A 19,982-nucleotide genomic window follows, 5' to 3' on the forward strand; every position below is an offset into this window, starting at 1 on the left:
CGATGGTGGCGCACGCCTTTAATCCCAGCACTCGGGAGGCAGAGGCAGGTGGATCTCTGTGAGTTCGAGACCAGCTTGGTCTACAGAGCTAGTTCCAGGACAGGCTCCAAAGCCACAGAGAAACCCTGTCTCAAAAAAAACAAAAAACAAAAAAACAAAAAAAAATAATGATAAGCAAGTAGTTTTCAGGAAAGAACCTGTCACAAAGCTTCCATTGTATGATTTTTGCAAATGCAGTTACTCCTTTTGAGTTGGCTGCAGAGGACCTAAGCTGGCCTTGTAGGGATGCACTGATCAGCTGGAGCCTATTGTATTGAATACTCAGAGTTTACTATTCATGTTAAAATAAACCCAAGTCCTCTGCGTGATTCTCTTTAAGTGACTCTATTAACTTTGGGCAATGACCTATAAAAAGCAAGACATGTACTTTGACTATAGCTATCTAAGGAGTTCTCTCAGGGAGTGGAGATTTCAGCCATCTAAAGCTGATTCTGGTTACAATTCACTAAAGGAAAAGAAAATGAAGGAGGCTCATGTCCTTGATGGAGGACTTTGCTAGATGATAACTGGGATGCCTGGCTTCTTACACTCCCATGCCATGCATTCTGAGGTGAATTTGGCACCCTTACTTAGGAATAGAAGAAACTGGAGCTCTGCTAGGTAAAATGGCCCATACAACTGGACTCTGTCAAGCCAGGCTGCCACATGGTCTGTGCAGGCAGCCAGATGTCAAAGGCTATGAAATCATGTTACCATGATTTTTGCAATGAACTGCCAGAAGCAGGCTGCCAGAAATATCTAGGAAAATCACATTCACTTGCTTCTGTTCTTTCTATGTGGTTGGTATTAATAACTTTCTTTTCTGTGTATAAAAAATTGCTACTGAGAACACTCTTCCAGGTCAGTCTGGCATCCCCTTCCCGTTCCTTCCCATCAGTGCCTGGCTCTTCCCTGCACCATCATTACATTTTCTCTCCTGTAAATGCTTCTTAAGAGAAAAATAAAAGTAAATGCACCTTAAGGAAGGTATTTGACATTTATCTGAAAGTTAAAAAAGTGGAGAAGCGTCTATAGTTATTATTGAGCATGCTAATCACTTGGCAGAGTGATTATCCCTATTCATATTGAACAAGTGCTATATGATGAGAATCTGGGACGTTATTTCCCTAGAATTAGTTCGAAATTCAAATGTCAAGACTTGATTAGACTAGAGAAGAGTGCAGCTTTCTCATGAACATACTGCCTTTGCAAATGTCTGCAGTTCCAGTTTCCCCCAAACAGCTGAGGGGTCACAAGGACCAGGTCACAGGTCAAAGCCACCACCCCCACCTCATTCATGCATCACTTTCCAGAGAACATCCTGATATCCTATCCGCTGTGTCCCTTCCTTTCTCTAATACCCCAAAGTCTTTCTTTTTTTCCAGCGACTATCACACATATACACCTTTTCTCATGGAGTCACTCTTTGAGGAAATGCCTGACAGGTAATGGGTTTCTGTGATGAAGAGAAAGGTAGGAAGACATTATGTGTTGACCTCTCAAGCGGAGCCTGACTGCAGGCTGGGATTTAATGGCCCATCACTCCAGCAGGATTAGTAGCCTTCTTCTATTTCTGTTGAAAACTGATGCTCAGAGATCATAATTTCTTCTTCTATGAACTGAGTAATTTTTAATATAAAACATTAAGTCCTGCAGGGACTTGAACCTGCCTCATTCTAGACTTCTTACAAGATTGTAGCCTCCAGTAATCTACACACCAAGGAGAGATATGGAGCCTGAATACACAGTGACCTGATTAGTCTGTTTTCCCTATTAGGCAGTAAGCCCCAGAGGGACAGGGCGTTTTCTATGTTTACTTACATCCCCAGCACTTGCTATGTTATATCACATAGTGAGTGTATCGTGCAATGATTGAATAAAAAAATGAATGAATCCGCAACTGTATTAGAGTCTTTCAATACATGATCGCCAAAGCAATCTACCTGCTACCCACCCACAGCACAGCAATCCTGTACGGGAGATAGCTCACTCACAGAATGCTTAGTTAGCATACTTAATTAAGCTTAACCTTTGGCACAGGAGGAGGAAGGTACATTGTATGCCAAGAATGGTGAGCTTCCAGCTCGGCCAAGGAAGATTTGGGCCCGGCACTCCTCAAGGCTTCAGTTTCCTCAAAAGTCAAGCTTCATCCCATCCTGAGATCTTACAGCAGTAAAAAATAAAAATGTCTGTGAACCTATGACTCCACTACAGAAAAATCAGTTTGGCAGTTTGGACAGGGTCAAATTCGCTTTAAACTTTTATAAACCCCGTTCTGGCATAGTGGCTTATAGAGGGGATGGAAGCCTCTGTAGGAGCTCCATCCCTTAGGAAAGCAGCAGTGGGGCTCAGCCAACTTCCTGAGCTGGAAAATAGTCCAGGGTGATCTTGAGCCTCTTTTTCCAACTGGGAAACCTACTCCCTCATTACATGAGTATGCGCTTCAGAGGGGTAGTCTCTTCCCCACAATGCTTGTGGCAGTAGAGAGGCAGAGAGCTAGAATTGAGCAATAACACATTTTGAATGAAAATATTTCATAAAATTATATTGCATTCTTTCCTATCAACATGTTTATACTCTTGCATGTTCCCCTTTCTTTCTGTTCTCATTCAATTAGCATAAAAACAAGGTCACAATGAAAATGTTTTTTTTTAAATGCTTAGCTTCTTTGCTAAGAAGTACGATGGCAATGTTGATTAATCAAATAATTCTGTGCATTGATTTTTGCCTTGATGTGTTGTGCCCACAAGCTGTGATGAGGGCAAACAGAGGTGATTAGACAAGGTTCATACAATCACCCTTTGTCTCTCAGGACAAAAACCACCACTGAGCACAGCCACACAATGCTGAGAGGTACAAACCAGTGCCTTCTAACGGGCATCTTAGTCTGTCGTTTCTAATAACAGACATAGAGGTTAGACCAGATACCCTAAGGACTACTGTTGTCTAACGCCTGTTGTATGCAAGGCTCTGTGCTGAAGATACTTGGTGTAGCATTTATTTCATTGCTATGAGAACATCCCTTTCCCCCAAAATAATCTCTGTACAAGAAAATGATTGTTCAGAGAGATTATGCATCTTGGATAACATCACATAGCCAGCAAGTAGCAAAATGGGGTTTGAAACTTATCTAAGAATTTAAACAAACTAAAGATTTGGATTGTTTTTGTTGCATATGAGATACCAACTGATTAGTACAGTTATTAAATCTAGAGTACATGTTCTGTTAGCCTCTACTTCTTACAGAAAGTTGTTTCATTTTATTCTCAGATACCTAATGGTTTCTATCTTTATAGAAGGTTTATACATACATACATACACACACACACACACATATACATACATACATACCAATGAATATAATCCCATGGACAAGGATAGAACATGGTTGAGATAGTAGAAAAAGTCATTCTATATTTCAGTAGTTTTGAAAATTAAAGATGGCAAGGTACAAGCAACAGCAACACAGCAGTAAACCTCTGCCTGCCCTCTGAGGTCAAACGGAGGCATGGAAAACAAGGTCACAAAAACATATCCACTTAATGACTACAACCTGGTCTAAAACCATGAAGTCACTTTGTAAACTAATAAGGGACTGTAAGTAGAAACAGTAGGACAATGAGCAGAAGCTTGGTTATCTAGTTGGAAGTATTTGGCTCTTTCCCCAAATAAATTAATAAATAACATTTATTCGTCTGGCATTTCCTATTTGCCTGCACATGCTATCCATTTGGCTAAAATGAATTATTTTTATCAGCTTAAAATATCTGCACGCTACAAGTAACAGATATGGCAGAGCTGGAACTTCAGGCCAGGGCCTGATGCCCTCCTTGCCTGAGTTGTTAGTGGTCATTTATCTACACCCCAGGGAGAAAAATCTACTAGCTTGGCTCCGGCTTCATCACCTCACCTACGAATAGGCTTATTGGATTCCAAGCTGGCTATGTGTGTCTTCAGCTTAGAGCGTCCATATTTTCCCATGCTCAAAGATTCTTTCACCAGGGTTAAAATGTAAGGAATTTGTACACTGCCTTTGTACTTAGTAGGCTATCTAAGAAATGAGGACTTAATTAAGCAATACATTATCTTTTAAGTTCTTCAAGTCCTTTGATGGTCTTTGAGCCAGCTAATTGGTCAGTTCATTACTGTGGATAAATCCTTACGACATAATCATGATGTATCTCAATTTACACTAACTGGAAGATAATTTGTAGTATATTATACAATTATTTTGGCAATATGTTCTCATTATAATTATGCTTCCCTCAGGCTGATATTAAAGTATATTTAGAGCCCCTAAGCATATAGTTAGTTTTAGTTGTAAGGAGCAGTTCACAGATATAAATGTTCTATCTAAATCATACAACAATTAATTGTTGTGAATAGCCAACAATTCACTGGAAATGTGCTCCAATAAACCATGTTCATATTATTCAGAATGCCCACTTGAAGATTCTACAAATCCTCGAAAACGTATACTTAGAAGACTGAAATAGGTTTGAACTTCAAGTAGCAAACAATAAAATGCTAGAAATGTATTTCTATGTATACTCCTCAGAAATATGCCAATGCTTCATTCCAGCCCCATCAAAATTTGGCTTTAACAAAAGATAATAATGTATCCTGGGTTTTGAGGTAGATCTATTTTAGAAAAAAAAATTATGTAAAGAATTATAGTTGTGTATATTGGGCCATATCTTAAGACTTCAGGAGGAATAGTGAACTTTAGTTTTCTATAGAGTTGTGGAGATGTCATCCCTGTCGGGTACATAACAAGTCTCCAATTTTCAAATGAACATCAAGACTATATAAGGGGAAAAATCATGTTGCTATGCCATGAAAAAAAATTCTAAAAAGAAATCCCACACTAGCTCAGAATTGAGTATAATAGAGGGTTTAAGTCTTGTATTATAAATAATTTGGCCAAGTAATGAAAGGAAAGTAACTACAACTATCTAGTCTTCAACCCCATTGAAGACCTGAGAAGGGAAATAATATTACTTGAGTAAGCAAGAAGTGCAAACAAGCAACTTCCCAAATGTGCAACAAATGACAGAGACAACCAGCTAACCTGGCAATCACCCAAAGTCTTATTTGCAACGTTGGAGCAACCAAATTTGGCTAAGGCCTAGAGTAACTGACAGACCATTTTCGTAGGCAGGAAAATTTTCAAAACCATCTTACCCTGTCTTGGCAAGATTTGACAGTATATTTTCTTGTATTCTGCTTGTCCTGTTCAGACGTCAGAAATTTTGTCAGTGGTCGATACATGGACAATTCCTTGCCCAAAGGCCAGTATTGCCAAGAAGAAAACAAGCTCCAAGTGGAGTGTCCTCGGTGTTTAACATTCTCTTGGGAATAGATTGGTGGTGCCAGGAGCAATCATTTCTCATGGCAACAAAACCCTAAGTTATTTAAATGCCATATTCGACAGCTCTTTGAAGGGGTTGAAGATTACCCATCTATGTAGAATACAATCTCTGTGTTTCTAAAGAACCTGATTAGTCTAACTATAAGAAGGCAAACATGGATAACTATTGACTTATAAAACTTAAAGACTAAGATTCCATATTAGAATATTAAACAATCTTTAAACAAATGTGCAACAAATGAGGACAGTGACCTCAAAATGTAAACAATGTATACGTATATTGACCAGAGGTAGAAATGTATATAGCAATATGATAAATATATCCTAAAATTGTATCAATATACAAAATGTCTTAAGCAGAGGTAGAAGCATGCATGCATACAGTATAAGAAAATAACTTTCCCCAAGTATACAAATATTGCAGATGAAAATAGGAACATATTCAATATAATTTAAGTTTGTATCAATATACAAGAATCTATACCAATGTAAATTACCTATAAATAATAGGCCATAAGTATTCACTCTAATACTCACTATTATTATTAGTGTGAGTGAGCTCTCACTAACCTATTATCCCATCCAATTTCCCCCTTTTTATTTTCAAAGAGTTCCTGAGCCTACATAATATCCCCCAGTCCCCAACCCTATAACAGTTATAATCAGCCCCTAAATGATGTCCCTAGCCCTGAGGACAAACTTTTTTAGGAGTCAGGACATTGTCCTCTGGAATTACATCCAGCTGTCATGGGGATGATGTTCTTTCTGTGGAATCCTATGAAAGTAAAATGGTGGTTAAGTTTCAATATTATTGTCTTGTATAATTGCAAATAAACTCTGAGTATTCAGTAGGATTTTCCTGAGGTTTCTATTTGGAGTTCTGTCCAGAATGTTGTTAAAAAAAGTGCACCACTTCAGCTACCAACTTGGAACCATCTTGAACAACTGGTACCCCAAACAGGTCTTATAGTAGTGCTATCAGCATCATGATATCATATTAACCAGGTAGGGTTGTTTTTGTGGGGCCCCATCTTCTTCCTGGAAACTTCAAAGATTACTGCAGGAAAATTCATAGTTCATTGTGGAAAACTTAAACATTATTCATACAGACATATATTCTATGAAAGGTATGATAGAGACAAAAATAGGTATGAAGAAAAGTAAATTTTTTTTCCTAAATTCTTTCTACTTTCTGTCTGATACCAGACAGCTCTTGACATGAGACAGAAACTCTGAATTTTTTTTAACAACATGCTTAGATTTAGAGAAGGACAGAGTCATGTCCAACTCCATAGGCAGCTTTGATTTTTAAGTGAGTCATGATTATTATTTTAGTTAGTATTCAGCTTCTTACCCTCAGATAACTTGTCTTCATAAGTGATAATTCTCTTTGTTTGGTGATCCTATCTGGATAATTATCTTTTCCTCTTTAGGTATATGGATGTCCAGGGTCTTTTGACTTTTTGAAGATGAATATTTTCCTGCAAAGACAGGAACAAAAACCCTGCCCCAACCCTTATGAGGTTTCCTTACCATCTGATTGGTTGTCACCTCTGTGGATGAGCCTTCATTTCTCTTTCTCAAGAGATTTCTCTTTTTCAAACTGAATCTTTATTAATTTCAATGGTATCCATAACTTTTCTTCTCCTGTTGAAACAAGAGAAAAACTCCTTCCCCAACATAGCACATCTCCTAACTTCTACTGTGAGGTCAACACATCCTTGAAATACACTGGCTGATTTAATTCAGAAAACTTTTCTATCATCCAATGTTTCTCTGCTGCTGTTGTTCCTTTCTCAATAGCATTAAGAAAATTCTAGGTCAAAAAAGCTTTATGTAATCTATTATGTAATCTATTTCAGGGAGTATTTTCCACCCCTTTTTGTTTGTAGTTTGATTTGATCTTTCTATAACTGCCAGACCTATAGGATCGCGTAATATGCTTTATATTATAATAAGCAAAACTGTTTCATTTTCTTAGAGAAATATGTTTGATCATTATCTGTCTTTATTTGCACAAGTATACCAATGATGGCCATAACTTCTAACAAATGTGTAATTACTGAATCAGCCTTTTCTGTGCTCAAAGCAGTTGCCCATTGAAAATCTGAATAAGTGTCAATGGTATGGTGTACATATTTTAATTTTCCAAATTCTGCAAAGTGGAACACTTTGCCAGATTTAATTCCTTTAAGTACCCTTTGGGTTATTCCCTGGTAGGTAGCAGTGTTTGGTTATAGAAAGAGCAAGTAGGACATCTCTTTATAATCTCCTTAGCTTGTTGCCATGTAATGAAAATTCTTTCTTTAAACCTTTACTATTGACATGATGTTTCTTATGAAATTCTGAGGCCTTCAACACATTTACAATCAATAATTGATCAATTTCTGCATTACCTTGTGCTAGAAGACCTGGCAGACCTGTATGGGATCTGATGTGTGTTATATATTTGGGACAGAACCTATTCCTGATTGTATCTTGAACCTGTATGAATAATGAAGTCAATTCATTATCATCAGGTATAAATGCAGCAGTTTCAATAAACAAGACAACTCTTTCTGCATGTTGTGATCAGTAACTATATTAAGAGATTCTTTAAAACCCCTTAGTACGATGAGAATAGCATATAATTCTGCCTTCTGAACAGAATTATAAGGGCTTTGTCCCACCTTACTGAAATCTTCTGATTTATAACCTGCCTTTCCTGATTTATTTGCATGAGTATAGAATGTACGGGCTCCAGTGATTGGTGTGTCCCAAACAATGTGGGGAAGGATCCACACTTTATAAGGTTGATTCTATTGCTTTTGGGATAATTGCTATTAATCTCTCCTAAATATTTAGCACAGGATTTTGGCCATGGTTCGTTGTCTTCCAATAATTTTTTAATTTCATCAGAAGTAAAAAAAGACTATAATCTCTGTTGGATCTATACCTGCTAGTTGATAAAGTCTCAATTTCCCTTTTATAATTAATTCAGAAACTTTTTCCATATAAGTTTTACTTTTTTACTTGGTTTATGTGGTAAAAGATCCATTATAAGATAATATCTCCCCTTTGCATTAAAAGTCCTGTGAGGGAAATTCTGGAAGGCAATATAACTAGAATGCAATTAAGATTTGGATTTACCTTATCCACATGTGCCTCCTGTAATTTTTCTTCAATAACCATCATTCCTTTTCAGCTTCAGTTGTTAATTCTCTGGGACTATTTAAGTCTTTGTCACCATCTAAGGTTTTGTTTAAATGAACTATTAGATCAGGTGCTAGCCTAACAGCTGGTCATAGACTGAAAATGTTTCCTAACAATCTTTGAAAGTCATTAAGGGTCCACAATCGATCTTTCCTAATTTGTACCTTTTGTGTTCTAATTTTCTGTAAACCTATTTTATAACCTAGGTAACTGACAGAATCTCCTCTCTATATTTTTTTTCAGGAGCAATTTGTAATCCCCATTTTGGCAAAACTTTCTTTATTCCTTCTAACATTCTTTTTGAGGTATCTATGGTTGAATCAGACAGCAAAAGGTCATCCATATAATGGTAAATTATAGAGTTAGAAAATTTTTTATATATTATTTCCAATGGCTGACTTACACAGAATTGGCATAGGGTGGGTATTCAACATTCCCTGTGGAAGGATGGTCCACTTGTATCTCCTAGTAGGTTGAGAATTATTATAAATAGGCAATGTCAAGGCAAATTTTTCTTTGTGTTTTTCTTGTAAAGGTATAGTGAAGAAACAATCTTTTAATCAATAACTTTAAGAGGCCATCCTTTTGGTAATAGAGAAAGCAGAGGAATTCCAGATTGTAGAGGGCCCATAGTTTGAATTTCCTTGTTGACAGCTCTTAGATCTGTCACCATTCTCCACTTGCCAGATTTGTTTTTAATACCAAATACAGGAAAATTCCAAGGGCTTGTTGATTCTTCAATATGATGAGCATCTAGTTGCTCCTATACCACCTGTTCTAAAGCCTGCAGTTTATCTTCTGTTAATGGCTATGGTTTAACCCATCTGGTTTCTCAGTTAGCCATTTTAAAGGTAGGGTCATTGGTACCTCTAACCTTTGCTAGTTGCTTTGTGTTCTTGCATAGCCTGAATGGCTGGTGACCTCTGTGTATAGTAGTTTATAATATTCTTCCCAGAATTTTGAGTTTCTGGGACTGCAGGGATATTAATCTGGGTATTCTATTGCTGCAGCAGATCAGAACCCCATAAATTCATTGCAATATTAGCCACATACGGCCTCAGCCTTCCTCTTTGTTCTTCTGGCCCTATGTATTCAACCCATCTTGTGCTTTGTTTCACTTGAGATAAGGTTACAATTCCTAGTAATTGAACATCTGTGTCTTGAAGAGTATAATTTGGATGCCAAGATTCTGGAGTAATGATACTCACGTACACACCTGTGTCTATCAAATAAACAATTACTGTGCCAATTATATGCACTCTTAGCTTTGGTCTTTGATCATTTATAGAAGTCTGCCAGAATATACCTTCCTGTTTCCTATTGGAATTTTTATCTATCCTACATGGTTATTCCATCATTCGGAACAGTAGAGTTTTTTACAAAAGGCTCTGGATTTTTGAATTTTCCTAGTGAGACGTGCTTTCCACAGTGACTGGGAATGACTAAACCACTTTTGACTTGGGGGCCTGTGAGAGGCCCACCAATGACTTTCCCAATGGTATCAGGTTGCATTATCTATCTTTTGTTGATCTACATTCATTGGCTCAATGTCAGCCTTTGCTACACCTTCTACATACATCTGAAGGCTGAGTCCTGCTATTCTTGCCATTCCCAGAGGAGATATTATTCCTAGGAATTCCTTGTCTACAATCCCTTTTCATATGTCCTATTCTACCACAATTAAAACATTTGGCATTTTGATGTCTCCTCATTTTTTTTGAAAATTGCTTCTCCTACCCAAGATTCAGTATTATAGTCAAATATGTCAATGTTCATTGTATTCAGGATCCATTCATCCATTAGTGCTGATCTAACCTTTAAAGGTCCAATATCTTTTTGCATTCTAAGTTGGCATTTTACAAAGCCAGAGATTCAATAAGTACTTGTTTAGCATCTGTGTCTGTTACTCCTATTTGTACAGCCTTAGTTAATCATTGTAAAATGTCACCAAATGGTTCTCTATGGCCCTGTTTAACCCTGGTATATGATTCAATTCATTTTCGTATTTCTTGAATCCTGTCCCAAGCATTTAAGGCTGCTCTGTGGCATAGGGATGAAATTTGTTCATTGTAAAGAGCTTGAGCCTGTGGGTCAGCACAAGGGCCCTCACCAAGAATTTGATCTTGGGAAGTCTCAAGTCTTTTGCTTTTCCCTGTTGTTCTAAAGTTTAGCCTCTTCCCTGAAGTAACATTTAAACAAGTTGAAGTCCATCATTCAGGTCTGCTGAAATTAACGATAGCCACTTATGTGGCATGGCTTTGATTCTAGAAGCCCATGTCTTCACCATCTCCCTAACAAATGTGGAATGCAAGCCATAAGTTACGAAAGCTTACTTACTTTCTTTTAGATCATTCATTCCTATAGGTGTCCATCTACCTTCTTTGGATCCTTTTGAGCCTTTAGAACTTGATGTTTTGTCAGAGTAGATTACAGGATAGGAAGCTAAAAAACCCTGGGTAAGTCATCTCTGACAGCTACTGGTGATGTTGAATACTGTCCTTGTACCTCTTATCCTGCTCATCAGCTCCAATAATTTCCTCAATTATTTCAAATCTTTTTACTACTGTCTTTTGTAAAGCCTGAATGTCCTGACCTGTATATATTTCTAGTGATTTCATTGAGGCACCTAGCCTCTGGACCTCATTCTGCACATGTGATTCCAAGGTCTTAAGTTTTTCATTTAAAGATAACATCTCATTCTTGGACATTATTTGGATAATGTGCAGATTGCCTTCCTGGACAGATACTCTATCTGCTAACCTATCATAACTTTTTATCAAATTTTGATTGTCAAATTCAACAGTATGAATTCTTTCAGATAATTTTTCAGTACCCTTTGACATAGATTCAATTTTGTCTGTCAAATTAATATTACCCTTTTTAATAATATTTTTTTCAGGTAACTTTTGATTTTCGATGGTATTAATCCTGTCAGCTAGCTGTTCATTATTAGTCTGTAAAGACTGTATCATTTCTAAAAGTGCCTCATTTTTGGCTCTGTTATCAAACCATTTTCTTAAAGATATAATATAAAGGAAAAACTGAGTCCCACTATCCAATAAATGAATATATCACCATAACCTTATAAGCCTTGCAGAACACAATCCATAGTATTAGCAAAAAAGTTACTACAATTTTCCATGGCAATGTCTGTCATTAACTTTCACGTTTATTGATTTACTAATTACCTGTTATGAGGTCCAGTAAATTTTTTTAGGTATAATAATCTTTATTGCCCAGCAGGTGTCATGGTTGCAGAGTCACGACTATTGGCAGCACAACCGGTGGTGCTAGGCACAGTCCAGCACTGCTTTGGTTTCTTGCCTTGGTGCTGGTTAAATACTGAGAAATGTGCTTTGCTTGACAAATTAAAAGCAATTAAATTAATTCTGTACATGGAGCAAGAAGCCCAGAACGCATGGGCAGGGAGCAGAAACCGGAAGCTGCACAGGGAATGCCGGCACTAGGAGGGGCGGGATCACGCACAAGTTTGGAAAATTTCCAAGTAGACGCATGCAGTTAGCTCCGCTGTGGTGGGGATTTTACAAAAACCACTTAGTAGGTAAAAACAAGCCAAGTAGGTGGGGGTGGGAGACTTTCTGGGCTGTGGACCAGTTAGGCCTTTAAGCCAGTCCACCTAGTAGGTGTGGAGTTCTTACCTATGTGGGGGCCAGATGAATAAGGATGCTAAAAAGAAATCCCACACTAGCTCAGAATTGAGTATAATAAAGGGTTATTTATTTAGGGGTAGACTCAAAGATCACAGTCCTCTGCACAAATGGGGAACAGGAACCAAATCACACAGCTGGAAGAGAGGGCAACAGCGCATGGTTTATAGTATAAGAGGCCACGTACAATGGGCGGGTAACTTAAAGGCTAATGATGGTAGGAATTCCTACAGCAATACCAAACACATCTGCTTCTTCAACACTCCAAAAATGAAAAGAAAAATCTTACCAAAAGTGTCTTCCCTTACAACTTCCAACAACTATTAATCAAGCTCTCTGTCATCTGGGCAATCCTGTGACATATGAATTTTATTTCTCTTCAGCTAATACTTTCAGGGTTCTTTCTGTATGCCCAATAGAACACTGTGATGAAGGAATAAAAAAACTTTTAAAACCCTAGCCTAATAAACAAACCATCTAGACCATCTAGACCAGATGATTTATTATTTTATGCCTTTATATGTGAGATGCAGTTTCACGTGCTTCATGTCATGATGGAAAACACCAAATTTAACAGTGCATACAAGAGTGCTAGGCCAGTACTGATATGTAAGGCACACAACCTGTCATAGGTTATCATCATCCATACCAAGGGTGACATCATGCTTCTTGATCCCAATTTTCAGTGTTTGCCTCACCTTTTACATCATATAAGGACAGGGATTCCAAGGCCACCCCTCAGTGTGACAAGTCAAGGCTTCACATCTGATGAAAGTTCTACTTTGTCTTCAAATCTGATGAAGATAGAACCAGATCTTCATGTCTCATGGGTGTCAAGTCAGGTCTTCTACCTGATGAAGGCTAAGACAATTTTTCATATATAATGTAACTCAAAATGAAGGTCAAACCACGTCTTCAAATTTGAGAAAGTTGAACCAAGTCTTAAAACGTAGTGAAGATGGAACAAACCTTCATATCTGGTGGAAAGCAAACTAGGTCCTCGTATCTTACGAAGGTCAAGCCAAATCTTCATATCTGATAAGAGCTAAACCAAGTATTCATATATAAGGAAGTTCAGCATGAAGGGCAAACCGGTCTACATATCTGACAAAGGTCAAACCAGGTCTTTGTATCTGATGACCATGCTGGGCATTATTAAATCACCACCCTGGATTTTTTACCGTCGCCCTTTCAGCTTCCATCCTCTTGCTTCTACCCAAAAAGGGTACTTTGTGTCCACACAGATAAACCATGGTAATCACCTCATCTTCAAACCCACGATCCCATACCATGTACAGTCTCTTTCACCATGTAAATAATCATGTGAATATGTACTCAAGTCAGAATGTGGACACCTATAGGGAACTTCAATCTACTTCAGGAGAAAATGGAATTCTTCTGAATATCAGGGACTTTTAGACTCATTCTGATTCTCTTCTAATAAACTATCCTTTGGGATTTAACATTGATTTAATGTGGAAGAGAATGTTGACAATAAAAAATACATCAAAAGAGTAGCCTATTCCTCACTTATTCCATTGATGACAGACAGTGCAACACATGTGGACCAAAACTATCCCAGTCAAAGAAAGTATGTATGGGACTGTAAGTATCACAGAAAAAAAAATGATGCACCCTGGAGCTCAAATTTATATCTTAAAATCATTCCTCTGGTTCCTAATGCCATCCTACTCTGAAGATTTTACACAGAAGGAGACTATTCCTGTCTGGAAGAAAAGTTTTTACTTCAGCTACAGTGTGTACACTACACTTTGGGAAGATATTCAGTTGAAATTATTGACTAGAAGTCATGTCTGATGGCTGGAACTTCATCCTTCTATAGATAAAACTATAAAAGTAGCAATATACTTTGGTGTAGTCAATATAAACTTCCAGTACATATATTTTTTCAAGGGAAGAAGCTGTAATAAAAAGCCATAAAAATATTCCAAAAAAAAATACTCAAAATAGCCCAGGAGAACTCCAGGCTCTATTTAAAGGCTTTGCAGCTGTAGTTACTGTACAATAGCCATTATTTTTGATATATGACTTGCCCTCAATGATGGATGTTGGGAATTCATGGAGGATATTTGTTGTTGCTATCTCTGTAGCATGGTATTGCTTTGGGAGAACAGAACAGAGTGAAGGTTCAGGATTCTTCAGGCACTGAGAAATGCTATTGGAATGTTTGGCTCCATTTATCTCACATGATGACTCTGCAGCCACTGCACACCTCAAAGCCCTATTATCTAGGCCTTCTTCATCTAAATGTCAATGAGATCTTAGAAAATATGTGACATACATATGGACATTGTGCTGCTCAGTGCACTTGATAACCATCCATTGAATTCTAAGAGCTCATCTAAGAACTACAGAGCTATACCAGTGCTACTGTGTAAAGGGTTCCTGACAGTTCCTTAAACCTCACAAGGCATCTGGATTAGTGTGGTATCACCATTGTTAATGAGCACTAGCTGTGTCTCAAAGAATACTGATATTAATGGAACCACTAGAAATACTCTTTCAGGAGCCAAGTGGCATAGAGCTTTTGCTCTTCCATATGCAGATTAATTCTAGATAGAAATAAAAGAAGGTAAAATAGCCATGTAGACTTTCCTAGCTCAATAGCACAAGGCAGAGTAACCAATCAAAGAGACTCACACCATCTTTCCTCCTTTTGGATTATGTTATGAAGGGACAACATACTGTCCTAAAGATACAGATTTTGCCTCTTTTGCTATTAATCTCTTTAAGTTCTTAAAATTGATCCTCAAGCAATACAGCATGATTATTTGTTTATAGTATCATTAGCTTATAAAGAATTAGAGCAGCCCAGAAGAAAAGACATTTGAAACAGAATGATAATGTCTATAAATTGGAGTAGAGAATTAGTAGGGGAAAGCTGGTTAAGAAAAACATTAACCTGGATGATATTTGTCCAAACAGGGATATATAACTGTGTTTCTCACTGGAGAGGTTATGATTTTGGCCCTAACCTTCCAAAAAATGAAAACAAACTTGTTAACAGGATCACTTACATGACTCCTGGTATCTATGAAAGAAGAAAAAAAGAAGCACTTATTCAGAAAAAGAATAGTTTCTCCCAGTGCTGATAACCAAGCAACTGATATGCTAGAGTCAGCAAGATGACAAATCTCCTTATCTTTCCTATCTTGTTGGCTACAGCCAGTACATGGCCTCATGTAAGCATTAGGACTTACCATCCAGTCATGTGTCCATTGGGCCAGAAATTTAGCTAACAGAATTAATGGCTCATCATCTAGGATCTCATCATCCCTCAATTCCATCTTGTGCCCTGCGCAGGGGATTTGGGCTTGCAAACCTATTGTCTGAGCCTCCACAGTTCTGAGAGTTCAGTCTTGTACATCCATACCTCACTGCGTTTTTATTTCTCTCTATGCCAATGATATGACATCACAACTTACTTGATAGTAATCACGCTGGGGAATTAGTATTATCAGAGGATCATTTTAGCCTAGGCAATTAAGGAGAATGTAGAGTGTAAGTGAAGATGACATCATTGATCCCGTATTCGCCATATAGCACTGTTGGGGGTGTAATGACTTATACAGAAGCAGAACTTGTACTTTGCAGTGGGAACTTGGTGAAGCACGCACACCGGTTTAAGTTCACACAGCAGTGGCAGCTTAGAAAACTGAGCACCACTCATCCACTCAGCAGACAAACATGGCCTACGAATGCAGAGAAGGCGGTCATAGAAAAAAAAGGCTACTTCTGCAGAAGTTTATTTAAAAACTCTCCATGCCGTGATTATGCATTTTTGTTTTTAAAAGTGACATTTATCCTGATGTGACATTTTTTCTTAAACCCTTCCTGATTTTAGCTGAAATACCAACATCTAAATACAAAGTCATAAGGTGAAGCTTACAAAGCTCTCAGAGAACAGAGCTTTTAGTCACAACCAGTCTACAGGCCTACGAAGGACATCTCTGAAAACACAACTTTCTTGGAGCTTTCTCATTTTTTTATCTTGATGGTTTTTCTTTCTTCTGGTTCTGGAATGTCCACAAAGCTGATAGGGTTATGATCTATACCCTGAACTTGGTTCATAATTTCTAGGAAGATCAGAACAAAGTCAGAGAGATTCTGATCTAAACTCTTAGCTGGGAAAGAGAGCAGAGACATCCGTGAGACAGCACATACAGAAGAGCTGGAGGGTCCAAGGCTTCCTCCTGCAATAAAAGCAGGCCCGCCAGCTGCTGCTAGCTCTGTTGCCATATCCCATTTCTAATACTGAATAACACATAGAAAGTGAATACTTGCCTCCAGAAATTAGAAAAACAATAATAAAATGATGATTTAAATGATTTTTCTTCTTAAAAGGTGTTCAATTTCACAACAGGGGATCAAAACCTTCTACAAGGTTCAAAAGGAAAATTTTATCAAAATGAAAGCTGTAAACTCAGATGGATTTGTATTTCAGTTTCAATTCCAGAAATGATAATTTAAACTCCTTGTCCAGATTCACAGCTTAACATAAAATTTACACAGTTCCCTTTACACGATCTAGTAATCAAAATGAAGAACTGGACTCCTGCCGAACCCTGGCAGGCCAGCTCTTTATGCTCGAATGGTTGAAGAAACCAGACAACAAGACCTCAGCGTGCATGGTTCTAAATGTCATTGATGGCCCTAAAGCAAACCCCACCTTTAGAATCCTGTCTGCATGCCTGATGCTGTGAGCACCGTAGGACCAGCTCAGATGACGTTAGCTCGTGAGTCACAGCAAGTGTTTTCCCATCACTCGTCAATTTCAGACTTTCCAGTTTGGCTAAATAGCCTCTGCTTCCCGTGTTAGCAGAGTTGAGTGTCTCCTGAGAGTTGATACTTTGTTACTGCTGTCTTCAAATACACTGTTCCTTCTTTATCCCTCTTCATGCCAGTTTGCATGTGTTAGGCAGACCCTTTGGCAACTTTCCAGAATCTTTACCCATGCTGTTTGAAGCCATCTCTCTAGTCTAGTCTACGTTCTAAGGGTGTTCGATTTTCACTGCTAAGGTCCATGCTTCCCGCAAATCAGTGGCGCGCTACCACTCAGATACCCTGATCCGGAATGTGAAGTTGTATCAAAGAGTTCCACAACAGCCCGGAATGCAGTATAACAAAGGTTTATTTATTTGGGGATAAACTCACAGTAAGGGTAGCGATCCCCAGTCCTCTGTGTGCCCTGGGAACTGGAACCGAACTCAGTAGAAAAGGGGGAGGGGGCCTACTGCACGTACTGTACATGAGACCACGCCCAAAGTGGGCTGGTATCTTAAAGGCTATTGGCTGAAGGAGTTCCCACAACAGGAAGGGCTCAATGATAGGCCTCAAGAAACCCTGACTTAAAAACTTTGAGAGAGCCAGACAGACGTGTCAGGAAAAAATGCTTCACAAATGCACCTGCTCTTTATTTCATTAAGGGAACTGGACCTCAGTGGCCTGCTCACCAGCCACTAACTGGACTCAGGACGCTGGTCTACCGGGTCTGCAGATTTCTAAATTCTGTGTTTCCAAGTTTTTGCAGACATGCTACTGATGGTCTTTTCTTAGCATCCTCCTTCTGACTCTTCCCCTCGTGTCTCTGCTGCAGATTTTGTTCATGGGTATGATGACGGAATACTACCACTACTTCTTCACGACCCTGGTGAGTGCTCCCGGTAAGAATGCGGACTGCAAACGTGGTCCACACACTGCTTCAGAGCAGCCTATTCAGAGTCAAAGTGCTGCTATTGTCCCCCGAGAGTCTCTTGACTTTCCTAAGACTCCTCTAAACTCGGTGTTGCTGAGCAACAGGTATCTTTATTTCTTTTAACAAAAAAATCAGCAATGCATGTCCATCAGAAGGCCGATGAAATCCCATTAAACAGGAGCTATTCTTAAAGAAGCACCGTCTATAATTTCTACATTTATGCAGAAGAGTGCTGAAGTGTGACCTAGGATACTTTGATGTGACAAAACAGCATTACTGCCTGAGTCCAGGAGACAACGCCACTCACCGGGTGGATACCTGGGAACAAAACCAGTGAAGTTTCTGGAGGCACTGTACACATAGAACATTCTACATCATTAAGAAAAACAATGCTCATGGCTTAAGAAGTTCAGAAGAAACTCTGACAGTTAAAATTTTGTCATATTATTGAGTTAAAGAGGATTTACTAAAGTCATTTAATACCCCAAAATTATAGCTCTCCCTCAATTGACCTCAGAAATCACTCAACAGACACTGCATATATACCACTCTCCCTAACACCTGCAGGGTAAATTCCACTTTCTTACACAAGAAGAAAATCCATGTAAGTTTTTTTTACGATCTTTTTCATCTTTATATTCAGTCATTTTCTTGGTAATCTTTAAGGGTTCTTTAGTATAGCCTGCCCAGATTCTCAGTGAGGCGGTCAGTAAGTTGCTGTTTTAGCAGATAAAATTGACAAGCCCAAGAATATGGGAATCAAAGAATTTGGAACAAGGAACATAAAGCAAATGCAGCAAACGTCCTTATAGCATCCCGAGGGCATGTAGGGTATGGAACACATCAGGCCATGAGCTTGTGGTGGGAAGGGGAGCAGCGTGGAAGGCAGGTACCTACACCCACACTTCTCTGATTTATGCCTCTGTGTTGCTGCTGACCAACTGTATAAATTCCTCTTTCAGAACAGTCGAAGCTGGCATTGGTGTCGGCTTTATCCCACTCACAGATACGGCCCTTCCCTACAACCATAAAAGCCAGAGTAGTACAAGGTCAAGTGGTCTTGGGCCTCAGAATGTTCTTTCGGCCTCATTGATGAAGAGCTGGTTTGGGAGCCATGCCAGGGACTAAACCCTAGACCCTAGGAAGACTGGTCCTCAATAGAAGCTATTGGTGGAGAACACATTGTACAGTCTTCTTTCCAGTCCACTGCTCACTCTCCTGACCTCCTCCTTCTGCACTCACTGGGGAAGGAGCAATCAGACATGAACTTTCTACATTCTGTATTAAATACAAATGCCAAGTTGTAGGAAAGCTAAGCTATACATATGTTTAATATTTTCATCATGTGAGATTCAGCACACATGCTGGAACTTTATGTGGCTAAATAGCTTTCCCTCTATTCACTGAAGGTACAAAAGAAAACTCTTCCGGCTCTTATTCTTTGTACTTGCTTTGTGTTTTCCTACAGCTTGATCTGCATTCTGCCCTATTGCTTTTATATTCTAGCCAACTTTAGCTGTAGGCATAAATGAAATTTTTCTAAACCCTTAATGAAAATAAAATAAAAGTTTTATACACACATAACACTTACACACACATTACATATACATATAAAGCATATGTATATATACATATAATGTAAATATTATAATGTTGAAAAGGCAGTGTAGGATTGGAAAGGTGGCTGGCTCAGTGGTTAGGAGCACACACTGATCTTGCAAAAGACTGGGGTATTGGTTCCCAGCACCCACGTTGAGAGGTGGACGACTCATAACTAGCTACAAGTCCACGGCCAAGCGATCAGATGCCATCTTCTAGACTCTACAGGCACCTTCAGTCAGTTGCACATACCCACACAGGCAACCGATTGAATAAAAAACAATAAAAGAAGGGATCTATATTTTTTAAAGACAGTATAGCTTTCTTGATCCAGAGCTAGCAGTGCTGGGCTGTGCTCTGACCACTCCTTTGCCCAATCCAAATCTTGGGAATGGGC

The 19,982-nt window shown here is 38.6% G+C and overlaps 1 protein-coding gene across 7 annotated transcripts in view; it reads left to right on the forward strand.

Annotated features, from left to right (window-relative positions):
- Grik1 (glutamate ionotropic receptor kainate type subunit 1) overlaps positions 1–19,982 on the forward strand; it is a 384,549-nt gene that overhangs the window by 257,863 nt on the left and 106,704 nt on the right. For all 7 annotated transcript variants that reach the window (XM_041678559.1, XM_041678562.1, XM_041678563.1 and 4 more), the window contains exon 5: positions 17,888–17,941. In XM_041678559.1, coding sequence (XP_041534493.1) covers positions 17,888–17,941 — 54 coding nt within the window. The remainder of the gene's footprint in view (positions 1–17,887; positions 17,942–19,982) is intronic.

The sequence above is a fragment of the Microtus oregoni genome, unplaced genomic scaffold, assembly GCF_018167655.1.
Source record: "Microtus oregoni isolate MIOR12 unplaced genomic scaffold, Mior012 000030F_ref0000283, whole genome shotgun sequence".
Classification (NCBI taxonomy): domain Eukaryota; kingdom Metazoa; phylum Chordata; class Mammalia; order Rodentia; family Cricetidae; genus Microtus; species Microtus oregoni.